General features: G+C 39.4%; 1 protein-coding gene across 4 annotated transcripts in view; it reads left to right on the top strand.

Moving 5' to 3' along the window:
- KIF4A (kinesin family member 4A) overlaps positions 1-16,219 on the top strand; it is a 129,089-nt gene that overhangs the window by 100,400 nt on the left and 12,470 nt on the right. For all 4 annotated transcript variants that reach the window (XM_043896291.1, XM_043896292.1, XM_043896295.1 and 1 more), the window contains exons 21-28: positions 4,012-4,167; positions 4,290-4,390; positions 9,032-9,161; positions 10,292-10,462; positions 12,784-12,891; positions 13,916-13,993; positions 14,348-14,446; positions 14,990-15,172. In XM_043896291.1, coding sequence (XP_043752226.1) covers positions 4,012-4,167; positions 4,290-4,390; positions 9,032-9,161; positions 10,292-10,462; positions 12,784-12,891; positions 13,916-13,993; positions 14,348-14,446; positions 14,990-15,172 — 1,026 coding nt within the window. The remainder of the gene's footprint in view (positions 1-4,011; positions 4,168-4,289; positions 4,391-9,031; positions 9,162-10,291; positions 10,463-12,783; positions 12,892-13,915; positions 13,994-14,347; positions 14,447-14,989; positions 15,173-16,219) is intronic.

Here is a 16,219-nt window from a genome sequence, read left to right as displayed (position 1 = left end):
CCTAGTTGCAGGGAGCAGGACTGCTCTTTGAGGTGGCTCCTCTAGCTGGGGAGCACCAGCCCTGGGCATGCAGGGTTCAGTAGTTGTGGCACATGGGCTTAGTTGCCCCATGGTGTGTGGGATCTTCCTGGACCAGGGATTGAACCTGTGTACCCTGCATTGGCAGGCAAATTTTTTCTATTTGTCCCATCTGTTCTTCATTCCCTTTTCCTTGTTTTCTGGCTTCTTTTGGATCAATTGAGTATATTTATGATTCTACATTATCTCCTTTGTTGGCTTATATATGATTTTGTTTCAGACATCTTGGTGCTTTGTATATTATGGGCATTAACATTAAGGGTTAAGTTCTTGAATAATTGACTCCCTTACCATTATGAAATTATCTTTTTTTATCCTTGACAATATTCCTTTTTTCTTCCAATTTTATTGAGATAAATCGATATACAGCACTGCATAAGTTTAAGGTGTACAGCATAGTGATTTGACATATATACATCATTAAATGATAATCACAATAAGTTTAGTGAACATCTATCATTTCATATAGATACTAAATTAAAGAAATAGAAAAAAATTTTTTCTTGTGATGAGAACTCTTAGGATTTACTCTTTTAACAACTTATAGCAGTGTTAGTTATATTTATCATGTTGCACATTATATCCCTAATACTTACTTATCTCATAACTGGAAGTTTGTACCTTTTGACTGCCTTCATTCAAGTCCTCCTTCCCCCACACCCCACCTGTGATAACCACAAATCTTACCTTTTTTGCTATGAGTTTGTTAGTTTATTTGTGAAGTATATTGACCTACAACACTATGTTACTTCCTGTTACACAACAGCGATTCAATATATGATCACCATGATAAGTCTAATTGCAATATGTCACCATACAAAGATATTATATAGTTATTCTATATTCCCCACACTGTACATTTCATACCCTTGACTCCTTTATTTTCCAACTGGAATTTTGTACCTCTTAGTCTCCCTCACCTATTTCTTTCCTCCCTCTATCCCCCTCCCTGGTGGCAGTTACCTTTTTGTTCTCTATAACTCTGTTTCTGTTTTGTTCATTTGTTTTGTTTTTTAGATCCTACTTATAAGTGAAAGCACATAGTTTTGTCTTTGACTTATTTCACTAAGCATAATATCCTCTAGGTGTATTCATGTTGTCACAAATGGCAAGATTTCATTCTTATGGCTGGGTAACATTCCATCTTATATATACATATATCTCACATCTTTATCCATTCACCTATTGATGACACTTAGGTTATTGTACACTGGCTATTGTAAATAGTGCTGCAATAAACATTGGGGTGCATATATGGTTTCTAATTATGCTTTTTGTTTTCTTTGGATAAATACCCAGGAGAATTGCTAGATCATTTGGTAGTTCTGTTTTTAATTTTTTGAGACTCTCCATACTGTTTTCCATTGTGCCTATACCAATTCACATTCTCAACAACAGTGCACGAGGGTTCTCTTTTCCCCACAGCCTCACCAACACTGTTTCTTTTGAAATTTTTTTAAACTTTGTATTTTATATTGGAGTATAGTTGATTAACAATATTGTGATAGTTTCAGGTGTACACAATGCCATATTTAAAATGGATAACCAACACTTATCATTTGTTGTCTTTTTGATAATAGCCATTCTGACAGGTGTGAGGTGATATCTCATTGTGGTTTTGATTTGTGTTTCCCTGATGGTTAGTGATGTTGAATATCTTTTCATGTGTCTGTTGGCCATCTGTATGTCTTCTTTGGAAAAATGTCTATTCAGATCCTCTTTCCATTTTTAAATCTAGTTTTGTTTTTGTTTGTTTTTGATATTGAGTTCTATGAGTTCTTTGTGTATTTTGGATACTAACCTCTTATCAGATATATCATTTGCAAATATCTTCTCCCTTTCCGTAGATGGCCTTTTCATTTTGTTGATAGTTTCCTTTGCTGTGCAAGAGCTTTTAGTTGGATGTAGTACCATTTGTTTATTTTTGCTTTTGTTTCCCTTGCCTGAGGATGCTTAGTAAAATATTATTAAGACTGATGTCAAAGAGCTCACTGCCTATATTTCCTTCTAAAAAGATTTATGGTTCCAGGTCTTATGTTTAGGTCTTTGATCCATTCTGAATTTATTTTTGTATATGACGTGAGAAAGTAGTCCAGTTTGATTCTTTTGCATGTAGTTGTCCAGTTTTCTGAGTACCATTTATTGTAGAGGCTGTCTTTTCCCCATTGTATATTCTTACCTCCTTTGTCATAGATTTATTGCCCATATAAGTGTGGGTAATAATATTCTTTAATGCAAATTCTGTATTTGTTGTTCAGTCACTCAGTCATGTCCAACTCTTTGCAACCCCATGGACTGCAGCACGCCAGGCTTCCCTGTCCTTCACCATGTCCCAGAACTTGCTTAAACTCATATCCATTGAGTCAGTGATGCCATCCAACCATCTCAACCTCTGTCATCCCCTTCTCCTCCTGCCTTCAATCTTTTCCAGCATCAGTCTTTTCCAGTGAATCGGCTCTTCACATCAGGTGGCCAAAGTATTGGAGCTTCAGTTTCAGCATCGTCCTTCTAATGAATATTCAGGACTGATTTCCTTTAGGATTAACTGGTTTGATCTCCTTGTTGTCCAAGGGACTCTCAAGAGTCTTCTCCAACACCAGAGTTCAAAAGCATCAGTTCTTCAGCGATCAGCCTTCTTTATGGTCCAACTCTCACATCCATACATGACTATTGGATAAACCATATCTTTGATTATATGGACCTTTGTCAGCAAAGTAATGTCTCTGCTTTTTAATACGCTGTCTAGGTTGGTCATAGCTTTTCTTCCAAGGAGCAAGCGTCTTTTAATTTCATGGCTGTAGTCACCATCTCCAATGATTTTGGAGCCCAAGAAAATAAAGTCTGTTACTGTTTCCATTGTTTCCCCATCTATTTGCCATGAAGTGATGGGGCCAGATGCCATGATCTTCGTTTTTTGAATGTTGAATTTTAAGCCAGCTTTTTCACTCTCCTCTTTCACCTTCATCAAGAGGCTCTTTGGTTCCTCTTCAATTTCTGCCATAAGGGTGGTGTCATCTGCATATCTGAGGTTATTGATATTTCTCCTGGCAATCTTGATTCCAGATTGCCAGAATTGATTCCAGATTAATATCAAATAATTATATTTGATTAATAATAATTAATAATCATTAATATAAAATATATCCACTCGGCTTTCTTTGACTACTCTTAGCATGGTATATCTTCATCTAAAAATGAAAATTTTCATTTTTTGAAAGTATCTGTTTTTTATTACACTGGATCTTCATTGCAATACACAGGCTTCTCATTGTGGTGCCTTGTGTTGTAGAGCACAGGCTCTATGCACATGGGCTTCAGTAGTTGCAACACTTGGGCTCAGATGTTGTAGTGTGCAGGCTCTAGAGCACAGGCTCAGCTGTTGTGGTGCTTAGGCTCAGTTGCTCCATGGCATGTGGGTTCCTCCCAGACCAGGGTTTGAACCCATGTCCCCTGCATTGGCAGGCGGATTCTTATCCAGTGTACCACCAGGGAAGTCCAGGCTACCTTTCTAAAAACTGAATTTAGTTAATTTTGTTTGCAGTTTTTGAAATTCCATTGATCTATTTTAAAGATTAATAATGGTTATCTGTTTATTAAGTAGAACAGATGATCACAATATACTTCAATTCTGTATTATGACTTATTATGGACAAAGATTAAGGAGAAAATGGAGAAGGTAAAGACAGAATACATAGAAATGCTAGGATATCTGAAGAAAGATTTTCTGCAGAAAGCTTTCTTGTGACCTTCTCAGAAATTTCCACTAAAGGCTCTTACAGCACTATTGGGATTTTTGGTGAGTTTTGGCACAAATGGAAATCTCACTTCTACTTACTTGGGCTCTGGTTCAAGTGAAATTAAACCTGGAGTGAATCTAGCCCATGGGCCAGAGATTCCTCATCCTTAACCTAACATGACTGATTTATTTTCTAGAGTTGGCTTGGAAATGAAATTGAGGTGATGGTCAGTACTGAGGAAGCCAAACGCCATCTGAATGACCTTCTTGAAGACAGAAAGATTCTGGCTCAGGATGTGGCTCAACTCAAATTAAAAATGGAATCTGGGGAGAATCCACCTCCTAAACTCCGGGTAAGTACTCTGTGGAAATATGTTGCCAATGATCATACTCTACACTCCCCAGAAACCCTCACTAATTTGGAGAATTTCTTTCCAATTAGAGCTTCACCCTCATCCCCACTTCTTCTTTACAGAGGCGAACATTCTCACTTGCTGAACTGCGTGGTCAGGTTTCTGAGTCAGAGGATTCCATGAAAAAGCAGATTGAAAGCCTAGAGACCGAAATGGAACTCAGGTAATGGTACTATCTCTAAGGCATTATAACAATTTATGCCTTGAATCAGGAGAAGGAAATGGCAACCCACTCCAGTATTCTTGCCTGGAGAATCCCAGAGACAGAGGAGCCTGGTGGGATTCTGTCCATGGGGTCGCACAGAGCTGAAGCGACTTAGCAGCAGCAGCAGCAGCAGCAATGTGATACACCACATTAACAAATTGAAAGATAAAAACCATATGATTATCTCAATAGATGCAGAGAAAGCCTTTGACAAAATTCAACATGCATTTATGATAAAAACCCTTCAGAAAGCACTATAGAAGGAATATACCTCAACATAATAAAAGCCATATATGATAAACCCACAGCAAACATCATCCTCAATGGTGAAAAATTGAAAGCATTTCCCCTAAAGTCAGGAACAAGACAAGGGTGGCCACTCTCACCACTACTATTCAATATAGTTTTGGAAGTTTTCGCCACAGCAATCAAAGCAGAAAAATAAATAAAAGGAATAAAAAAAATTATGCCTTGAATCAAAATAGAAGCTATCAATCAGTGATTCAAAAGCTTTGTGATGTCGGAGAAACAAGAAAAAATAATGATTTTTTTGAACTATACACTTCACTAGGCATGTTAGATACATTTTCTCATTCAGTCTCTATGAGATATATACATTATGAGATAAGCATTATTCTTCTCACTTTAGAAATCTAAAGTTGAAAGATCTTAAAAAATTTGCTAAAGATTATACAGAACCAGGATTTGAAACCCATTTTATCTAATTCCAAAATCTATTATCTTTATGATATATCACAAGAATTGACAAAAAACAAAACTTTAGAGGAACCCAATAAATGATACCAGAAGATCAACAACCTGGGAGAAAGAATTTTAGAGATCATCAGCAAAGTAGATAAAATGCATAAGTAAACTACCATGAGCTTTAAATGAGATTAGAAAGTAAAGTATAGGACTTCCCTAGTGGCTCAGTGGAAAGGAATCCTCTGGCCAATGCAGGGGACACAGGTTCAATCTCTAGTCCAGGAAGATTCCACATGCCTCAGAGCAACTAAGCCTATGCACCACAACTGCTGGAGCCTGTGCTCTCTAGGGCCCAGATGCCACAACGGCAGCCTGCGTGCTACAACTACTGAAGCCCACGCACCTGGAGCCTGTGCTCCACAACAAGAGAAGCCACCACAATGAGAAGCCCAAGCACCTCAACAAAGAGTAACCCCCACTCACTGCAACTAGAGAAAGCCTATGCAAAGCAACTAAGACCCAGCACAGCCAAAAAAATAAATAAAAAGAAAGTAAAGTACATAACACAGAACTTGGCATCTTAGAAGTGCTCGATAAATGCTCTTCTCTTTAATCACTATTACTGTCTTTTAAATATCTATGAAATCTATAAGGAACAGAACTTTGATAGATATTTTATACTGTCTTAGGTATAATAGAATTTTATTGCCCAGAAGACCTTGGCGATCATTTAATTTGTTTTCAGCAACACACACTAGCTGTATATCTTCGGATATGTCTAAGTCACTCAGCAATTGATATTCTGCTTTGTGCTACACTTGGAGAAGGAAATGGCAACCCACTTCAGTATTCTTGCCTGGAAAATCCCATGGACAGAGGAACCTGATAGGTTACAGTCCACGGGGTCACAAAGAGTCGGACATGACTGAGTGACTTCACTTCACTTCACTTTGTGCTACACTAGATGTAGTTGGGATATATAGAAAGTATAGATGGCATTGTCCTTGCTTTCAAGTAGAAACATTGAGTGAAGTCACTCATTATTGACTGACAGTGGCGTGTTGAAATTGTTAAAATTTCAGGAATGCTGTAAACTGTTGATAGCTTACAATCGCTCGTGGTGAGAATATTTGCACTATGGAAACTAGCAAAGGCTGTTTTTAGGTGCTGTTTGTTAAACATTTACCTGCATACCATTGTGCATAAGTAAATGATTATATAAATGTAGGGCAGGTGCCACATAGAGTGCAATTAGACGAAGGTGAGTTTAATCAAAGGAATTTCTTTAAAGACAGGAAAGGGCATTTGATAGATAAAACAACTCTAAAGTGTTCTGGCCCGCCTCTTCCAAGAAGCCTTCCCTGACTCTTCATCCCTCACTAACTTTCCTCTTCTCTAAACTCCTTCAGAAATTACAGTACTCAGTCATGTAGTACAGATGATATATGTTATCTTTATATTTATTGATTATTTTATATCTATTAGTCTTGTCAATCTAGACAGATTGTAAGCTTGTTGAAGGAAAGGACTACATATTAGACCAGGGTTCTCAAAGTATGGTGTACAGTCTCCTGGGGATCTCTGAGACCCTTTCAGGGAACCTATGTGACTCCCTGTTTTTATAATAATATTAAGAAATTGTTTGCCATTTTTACTATGTTGACATTTGCCATAATAATGCCAAAGCAATAGTGGACAAAACTGCTAGCACCTTAGCTTGAATCAAAGCAATGGCACAAACCTGTGCCACGTGTTGTACTCAGTCATGTCTGACTCTTTACGACCCCATGGACCATAGCCTGCCAAGCTCCTCTGTCCATGGGATTCTCCAGGCAAGAATACTGAAGTGAGTTACCATGCCCTCCTCCAGTGGATCTTCCCAACCCAGGAACTGAACCCACATCTCTTATGTCTCCTGCATTGGCAGGTGGGTTCTTTACCACTAGCACCACCTGAGAAGCCCAGCACAAACCTGTACTAGCGATCATTGAATACTTCATCATCATACACTCTCATTTTTTTTTAAGTCAGTTTTACTCAAGAATGGCTGTGATAAAACAATAAAAATTGTTAATTTTTTAAAATCTCAACTTTTGAGTTCAGATCTTTATAATGTTCCGTGTGACAGAACAGGAAGAATACATAAAGCATTTGTGCTGATGTCAAAGTCTGATGTTTGTCTCAAGGAAAAGCAGTTGTGCGGTTTGAGGTGTGAGCTCGACAGGCCTCTTTTTTCACAGAACATCAGTTTTACTTGAAACAACTACTGACAGACAAAGTATGGTTATTCAGACTTGGGTACTTGGCAGACATTTTCTCAAAAATGAACAGAGTGAGCCTGTCACATCAAGGAAAACAACTGTCAGTGTTTGTCACCAAAAATAAAATTTGAGCTTTCAAGCAAAACTTAGAATTTTGTGTATGATGTGTATCCATCACTGTTAACTTGGCAGTTTTACATAACTTTTCTAATGCGCCCGGTAGTGATATTAACAATTGTTATCTTATTTCTATTGTGTAACAAAATGTGTTGATTTGAGGGTTCTGTATGACCGTCCAAATGACATGTTACAGAATCACGTAAGAGTAAAAGATCCATTCAGTTGGCAAGTAACTACATTTCAACTCTTTTAAGGAACTTGTTGGGTTTTGGTGTAGTCTCAAAGAAGAATAGCCACAGTTTTCTGAAAAGGCTGTTAAAATGCTCCTCCCTGGAATTTCCGGGTGGTACAGTGGTTAGGACTCCATACTTTCACTGCAGTGCCCTGGGTTCAATCCCTGGTCAGGGAACTAAGATCCCATAAGCTGTGCAGCGAGGCCAAAATTAAATTAAATTAAAAATTAAAATAAAATGCTCCTCTTTTGTCCAACTACATATCCATGTGTGGCCAGACTACCTTCATTTACATCATCCAGAACATGTCACAAAAGATTAAATGCAGAGGGACATGTGAGAATCCAGCTGTCTTCTACTGAACCATACATTACAGAGAAATGTCAATGTAAAACAATCTCACTCTTCTTACTGCATTGTTTTTTGTATTGGAAAATGTTGTTTTGTGTGTGTGTGAGAGAGAGAGAGAAAAAGACACTCATACACACACACACACACGTTCATGTCCTTCTCAGACCTTAGAATGTGACTTTATTTGGCAACAGTGTCACTGCAGATGTAATTGTTAATATATAAAGGATTATTGTGACTTTAAGTAAATTAATAAATATTTTCCTCACTTTTACTTTCTAATAGTGTAAATATCTATAGATATAGTGTATATGAGCAAAATTTCTTAGAGGTCCTCAATAATTTCTAAGAGTGTAAAGGGGTCCTGAGACCCAAAAAGTTAAGAACTGCTATCTCAGATTATTTTAGTATCCATTTTCTTTATAGTACCTTATTGCATTTTACACACATGCCAGTACACTCCCTAGCATGGGGATACCTAGCAAATTTGAGACAGAAGCTATTGATGAAACTGAAATATTATGCAGACCTTGGTCTCAGGCCATACTTGATCATAAAGAATCTTGTCCTTGTAAATGTGAGCCACCATGTCACAATTCCAGCTTATATGGCCTCAAGACAAAGTCATATTATAGTCAATGTGCTACAACAAAAGCCTCACTAAAACAAATCTTTCCAAGCCCACTGTATGACCCACTTATTTCAACCAGTATTTAATAAAATAAAAACATTTGGATAGTCTTAGAGTCCCTTTACAACAATATTTGAGATACTGTATAAAATCCTAACCAGATGACTCAGTCATTATTTAAGTGATATTTAACTGATACCTCTGTCCATAAAAGTATTTGTAGTTTCTCCTTAGAGCTCTTCCCTCTCCTTGATGTTGAGGCTACTAGCAATAAGGCACACTGTTTCTTTCCCTGAAGGAGTGCTCAGATTGCTGACCTACAGCAGAAGCTGCTGGACGCAGAAAGTGAAGACAGACCAAAACACCGCTGGGAGAATATTGCTACCATTCTGGAAGCCAAGTGTGCCCTGAAATACTTAACTGGAGAAGTAAACATTTCTTCCTATCATCCATTAGGGGTCTGGTTTGGTGATTTGAAATTAGATGTTAGCCTGGAATATTGTCATAGTGCTATTGCCACTGTTCGTGGTAGAAACCACAATGACGCTATCATTAGAGAAATAGTTTTATGGGTAAAGGTTTGTGTGAGCAAGTACAGCCTGGTCACTTAAAATATATATGTAACTTGCAAGCTGATACTCATGCCTGACATATAACAGGTGCTCAATAATGTTCACTGTTATTATGAAAAGTTTAAGATACCATAGTAGGCCATTGATCAAACATAAAATAATATACTATACTACTTTTTACCTCTGATATGTATTTCAAAAAGTTTTAAGTGCGATCTAGGAGAGAGAAAACCTTTGACATATAAAGATTCATCTTAAGGAAAATCCGTCTTCACTGACCTTAAAATAATATATCATCATCCATTGTCACAAAAGGAATTAAAATTGATCACCTCTAGTGATTGAGGCAAGCATACAAACTCTAACTCTGCAAGTTTGAGCAATGCTATCATTTATACATTTTTGTATTGCGTTAGCAGATTTATCCTACTAAGGAAATCCTTATTAGTCTTGTGAACACTGGTATTTATGATGTTCACCATCAGGACTAGTAGAGAATATAAAACTAGGCCAGCATAGGATATCAATCTAGCCTAAAGAGCCAAAGCTGCAGTTTCAGCTAGTGTGTCTACGAGTTCCAACACGTGAACACAGGCACTCTGAAATGGGACATAATTAGCCATAAGGGTGTGACTTATGGATTTCTCTTTAAAATTAAGGAAGAACTTTTTGAATATCAGAATTTAGAATTGTCTGATACTCTTTGTGTTAGATTCATTCTTGCCTTGAAGTAGAACAAGAGCTTAAATGACCTTAGTGGTGGCTTCCAGCTCTAAGACATCTATCTCAGCAGATAACTATCTGGGCTCTTGGTTTGAATGGTGTTGTTACTATTCAATGATAGAATCCATGACATGAAAAAATAAGACTAGACTTGGACATGGAAGAATATTTCTCAGTTTCAAGAAAGCTGACATTTTTCTGCCTAATGAATGGGGAAAGGTGACCATTCTCCAAATAAACTGATCTTCTTTTATCCCTTCCAGCTGGTCTCCTCCAAAATACAGGTCAGCAAGCTTGAAAGCAACCTGAAACAGAACAAGGCCAGCTATGCTGACATGCAGAAGATGCTGTTTGAGGAACGAAATCATTTTGCTGAAATAGAAGCAGAGTTACAGGCAGAGCTGGTGAGAATGGAGCAACAGCACCAAGAGAAGGTAAGCTGGCAAGCCAAGAAGCTATACTGAGAAACAAACCATCGTTGCTTTCTGTTGTTGGTTTAAAATAATAATAGTGGGAGGTATGAAGTTTCCTTCAAAAGGCCATGTAGTCTTTTCCAATCTTTGCAAGTAAGAAACCAGAAACAGAAAAATGGCTTATCTAAGTTTACACGTGCCAGTGATAGTGGCTCTTAGCTTCCAACTTTTTTTTGTTTATTATTTATCTACTTATTTATTTGGCTGTCTCGGGTCTTAGTTGCAGCATCAGCATCTTTTGTTGCAGCACATGGGCTTCTCTCCAGTTGTGGCCCAAGGGTTCCAGAGCACGTGGGCTCAGTAGTTGTGGTACACAAGCTTAATTGCCTCACGGCATGTGGGATCTTAGTTCCCCAACCAGGGATCGAACCCATGTTCCCTGCATTGGCAGGTGGATTCTTAACCACTGGACCACCTGGGAAGTTCCTTAAGCTCCAACCTTAATAGCAAGATGAACATGCTGATAATACTGTGACTGTGCTTGCTACTTCAAGCCATGAGAGTAAAAGAGAATAATTTTCTTTGAAATCACAGAGGAATAACTGCATCACTTCAGTTCAGTTCAGTCACTCAGTCGTGTCCGACTCTTCGTGACTCCATGGACCACAGCATGCCAGGCCTCCCTGTCCATCACCAACTCCCAGAGTCTACTCAAACTCATCTCCATTGAGTCAGTGATGCCATCCAACCATCTCATCCTCTGTCGTCCCCTTCTCCTCCTGCCTTCAATCTTTCCCAGCATCAGGGTCTTTTCAAATGAGTCAGCTCTTCGCATCAGGTGGCCAAAGTATTGGAGTTTCAGCTTCAACATCAGTCCTTCCAATTAATATTCAGGACTGATCTCCTTTAGGATGGACTGGTTGGATCTCCTTGCAGTCCAAGGGACTCGCAAGAGTCTTCTCCAACATCACAGTTCAAAAGCATCAATTCTTCTGCGCTCAGCTTTCTTCACAGTCCAACTCTCACATCCATACATGACTACTGGAAAAACCATAGCCCTGACGAGACGGACCTTTGTTGGTAAAGTAATGTCTCTGCTTTTTAACATGCTGTCTAGGTTGGTCATAACTTTCCTTCCAAGGAGTAAGCGTCTTTTAATTTCATGGCTGCAGTCACCATCTGCAGTGATTTTGGAGCCCAAAAAAATAAAGTCTCTCACTGTTTCCATTGTTTCCCCATCTATTTGCCATGAAGTGATGGGACTAGATGCCATGATCTTAGTTTTTTGAATGTTGAGCTTTAAGCCAACTCTTTCACTCTCCTCTTTCACTTTCATCAAGAGGCTCTTTAGTTCTTCTTCAATTTATGCCATAAGGGTGCCATAAGGTTCTTCAATTTCTGCATATCTGAGGTTATTGATATTTCTCACAGCAATCTTGATTCCAGCTTGTGCTTCATCCAGCCCAGCATTTCTCATGATGTACTCTGCATATAAGTTAAATAAGCAGGGTGACAATATACAGCCTTGACGTACTCCTTTTCCTGTTTGGAACCAGTCTGTTGTTCCAAACAGTTCTAACTGTTGCTTCCTGACATGCATACAGATTTCTCAAGAGGCAGGTCAGGTGATCTGGTATTCCCATCTCGTTCAGAATTTTCCACATTTTATTGTGACCCACACAGTCAAAGGCTTTGGCATAGTCAATAAAGCAGAAATAGGTGTTTTTCTGGAACTCTCTTGCTTATTCGATGATCCAGCGGATGTTGGCAATTTGATCTCTGGTTCCTCTGCCTTTTCTAAAACCAGCTTGAACATCTACAAGTTCACGGTTCACGTATTGTTGAAGCCTTGCTTGGAGAATTTTGAGCATTACTTTGCTAGTGTGTGAGATGAGTGCAATTGTGCAGTAGTTTGAGCATTCTTTGGCATTGCCTTTCTTTGGGATTGGAATGAAAACTGACCCTTTCCAGTCCTGTGGCCACTGCTGAGTTTTCCAAATTTCCTGGCATATTGAGTGCAGCACTTTCACAGCATCATCTTTTAGGATTTGAAATAGCTCAACTGGAATTCCATCACCTCCACTAGCTTTGTTCATAGTGATGCTTCCTAAGGCCCACTTGACTTCACATTCCAGGATGTCTGGCTCTAGGTGGGTGATCACACCATCGTAGTTATCTGGGTCGTGAAGATCTTTTTTGTACAGTTCTCTGTATTCTTGGCACCTCTTCTTAATATCGTCTGCTTCTGTTCTGTCCACACTATTTCTGTCCTTTATTGGGCTAAACTGAAATTCCTTTTTCCTCTTATTCCTTTGGTACCATTGGGTTGTATTTTTCTCTAGGTGCTGTACCTCCTCAGTCAGCTACAACAAAGCCAAATGGCAGAGAAGCAGCTAGAAGAGTCAGTCAGCGAAAAGGAACAACAGCTGCTGAACACCCTGAAGTGTCAGGTATGGACATGAGGCAAAGCTCTCCAGAGATGGGGTCCACGGGCCTGACTTAGAACTCTATCTGATTTAGACCATTGTTTAACCTGCAGAAAAAATTACCTACTGAAAAGAAGTTTATAATGGTAGCCTCTGTTGCTTTGTTAGCCCTATTTGGTCAATTTAGTGATGTTTAGGATGTAGCCATACATAGGATAACCTCTGTTTTGATACAGAAATGAGAGTATATACTCTGTACCAGACTTTAAGGCCTCCTCGTTCTTTCTCTCAACCCTGAGCTCTAAAGAGTTGAGAATGTTAAATCATCCAGTAGAATCCTAGGGGCATTTAGCTCTCTCTTTCTGTGCCTGCTATGAGTTGAGACCTGACATGTTTGTAAAATGCCTGGGGTCTGCATTTCTTCCAGAGTCTGGTAACACCACACCCTTTAATAGCATGTTGGAGCACTATTTTATCCAAGTTAGCATCTTTTTCCTGAACCACCAGTCTCTAAGTTTTCCTTGGCACCTCTCACTGAAGACATAACCAAACTTGTTAAGGTCATATGCATGAATCCAGTTGTCTTAAGTGCCAAGAAAGTTTAATCAGAAAAAAAAATAGAAAGTTTAATCAGGCTCACTAGTGCAGCAAATAAACTGCTTAATCTGTGTTGAGAAGCATGGACAAAAGCATCCAAAGATGTCAAAGAAACAGCTGACTCTCTGGGTGGGTTTCTTTATTGGCATCCTGATGTGAATAAGGGATATGAGGCTAGAAAATAGAAAAAAATGAAGAATGTGTATAGGGCAGAGCCCATGCTTCCTGTGAGTGTGGTCATGGCTGCTTGGGAATGTTGGAATAGAGGTGGCATTCAGGACATCTAGGAATTGGTAGGGATCAGGCATTTTTCTGGGTGCCAATGCCTGCTGTGCAAAAACCATCTGCTGCCAGCAACTTGGCAGTAGTGTGTTTTCATCTCTGAGTTGTTTGGTAACCCATATGTAGTACCCAAAATAACCCCACCTATCACTGCATTATCTGGAAACAGGATGAAGAACTTGAGAAGATGCGGGAAGTGTGTGAGCAAAATCAGCAGCTTCTTCAAGAGAATGAACTCATGAAGCAGGTACTGCAGCTTCCCACCCATTCAGTAAGCCCTGGGAGACCCTGTTGCAACTGAGACCAGCCCTTGGGAGCAACTCCTAGTATATATAGACTTGGCTCTATTTTATGAGGTCTTCATCTAGTTTCCATGTGATATGGTCATGTCCATTTCAGATGATATAAAAGACATTTAAATTTGCTCCTTTCTGAATCTAATACTGATCCTGTAAAGTGGGAATCCTTCAACCTACTTTGCTATTATCCGGCCTCACTTTACCATGGCTTAAAATTAAGCTAATTAGGATTCTGTGTTTTATCCATGAACACTCTCAGAAGCTTCCCTGCAAAGTACACTTTGTCTCTTCTTTTCAAATAGAAACTGAACCTCCTCCAAGTAGCCAGCAGACAGAAATCTCATCTTCGTAAGGATACCCTTCTGTCTCCAGACTCTTCTTTTGAATATATCCCACCTAAGGTAAACTACTCAGTGCCTGTGATACCTTCGCATAGCCAAGGTTTGTGGTGAGTGTGCAAAAATCACCTTTTTAGAAGTGGTTGATAGTTAAAATTCCTACATTCCAGCATCCCAAGTTTCCTTGGAGTCCCAGATAAAACTACAGTACAATCTTGAGAAAAATAGACTTCCTCCCTCCCTCGAAGCCTGTCTTTAGGCTATTTAGGTCATTTAGGTCATTTAGGCATTATGCAACACAGCTGAGAAGGAGGAGCAAAGAGCAGTGTTCAGCTGTCCATCTAAAGATACTTATCATATCATGAGTCTCTCCCTCCTTCCTCAGATTACTCAGCCTCTGTCCCTTCAGTTTCTCTCCCTTCAAAGACTGTAAGGTCAAAGGCTAAAGTAGAATTTTCTTCTGATTGGTAAAGCCAAGTGGGCTGTCTTTGAGGGCATCTAAAATCTCTGCTCTTAGAATATAGCTGGCAGCAGCTACTAAGAAGATAGGATCCAAGTGTTGTTGTTGTTTTTAGTTAAATAACCATTCCAAACCTTTTTTCTTAGCCCAAACCTTCCCGTTTTAAAGAAAAGTTCCTGGAGCAAAGCATGGACATCGAAGACCTAAAATACTGTTCGGAATATTCTGTGAATGAGCCTGAGGACAGTGATGGTGATGGTGGCGATGGGAATGATGAGGAATGGAAGCCAACAAAATTAGTTAAGGTGTCCAAGAAGAACATCCAAGGGGTAGGAGGCAGCTCATCTCTTTCAGGAGTTCTGTTCATTAGTCTTCACTGCCAGTGAGAATGTGCCAGCCCCTCGATCCCATTCAGAGGCACTGGCTCCACTGAGGGGCGTTCATTGGGCAAGCTCTATATGGAACCCAGGGCTAAGTGAGAGGGCTGCCTGGGTGCACAGAGGGGTCCTTTTCATGTTTTCAGATTCTTACCCAGTCTGAACAGGTAGTAGTGTTCTATACCGTCTCATTGAAACTGGTTCCTGTGTGATCATAATAACCTTTCACATTCTTATAGCACTTTACAGTTTATGAACTATTCTCATATGTTACCTCTTTTCGTTGTCACCAAAAAAAAAAAAAAAATCCAGTGAGGTGTTTATTGTTTATATTTTACAGCTGGATCTGAGACTCAGGAGAGTGAAATGACCTTGCCCAGGGACATAAAACCAAGTGAGAGTCAGGACTTGAAATCAAATGTTGTGACTCCAAGTCCAGTTTATTTCTACCACACCATGGTCAAATCAGTAAAAACCTCAGACCAACTTTAAAATCAAACACACCAAAGTTAGGGCTAGTTAGGAAAAATCTGACTTTGAGACATGCTCTTTTTACTTATTGGAGAAGGCAATGGCACCCCACTCCAGTACTCTTGCCTGGAAAATCCCATGACAGAGGAGCCTGGTAGGCTGCAGTCCATGGGGTCGCTAAGAGTCAGACACAACTGAGCGACTTCACTTTCACTTTTCACTTTCATGCATTGGAGAAGGAAATGGCAACCCACTCCAGTGTTCTTGCCTGGAGAATCTCAGGGACGGGGGAGCCTGGTGGGCTGCCATCTATGGGGTCACACAGAGTCCGACAGGACTGAAGCAACTTAGCAGCAGCTGTTTACTTACACAATGACATTGCTACATATTTACCAAACTTAGATGTTTTATGTTGAAACACTAATTCCCCAGGCCTTACAGTTCATTACTACCCCAACTGTGCCCTGCAGCCACATTCCACTTAAAGAGAACAACTCACAAATTAACTTAGCTGGATTCCTAGAAGGT

Source organism: Cervus elaphus, chromosome X (assembly GCF_910594005.1).
Source record: "Cervus elaphus chromosome X, mCerEla1.1, whole genome shotgun sequence".
Classification (NCBI taxonomy): domain Eukaryota; kingdom Metazoa; phylum Chordata; class Mammalia; order Artiodactyla; family Cervidae; genus Cervus; species Cervus elaphus.
The sequence above is the reverse complement of the archived record's forward strand: the minus strand, read 5'-3'. Positions and strand labels throughout refer to the sequence as shown.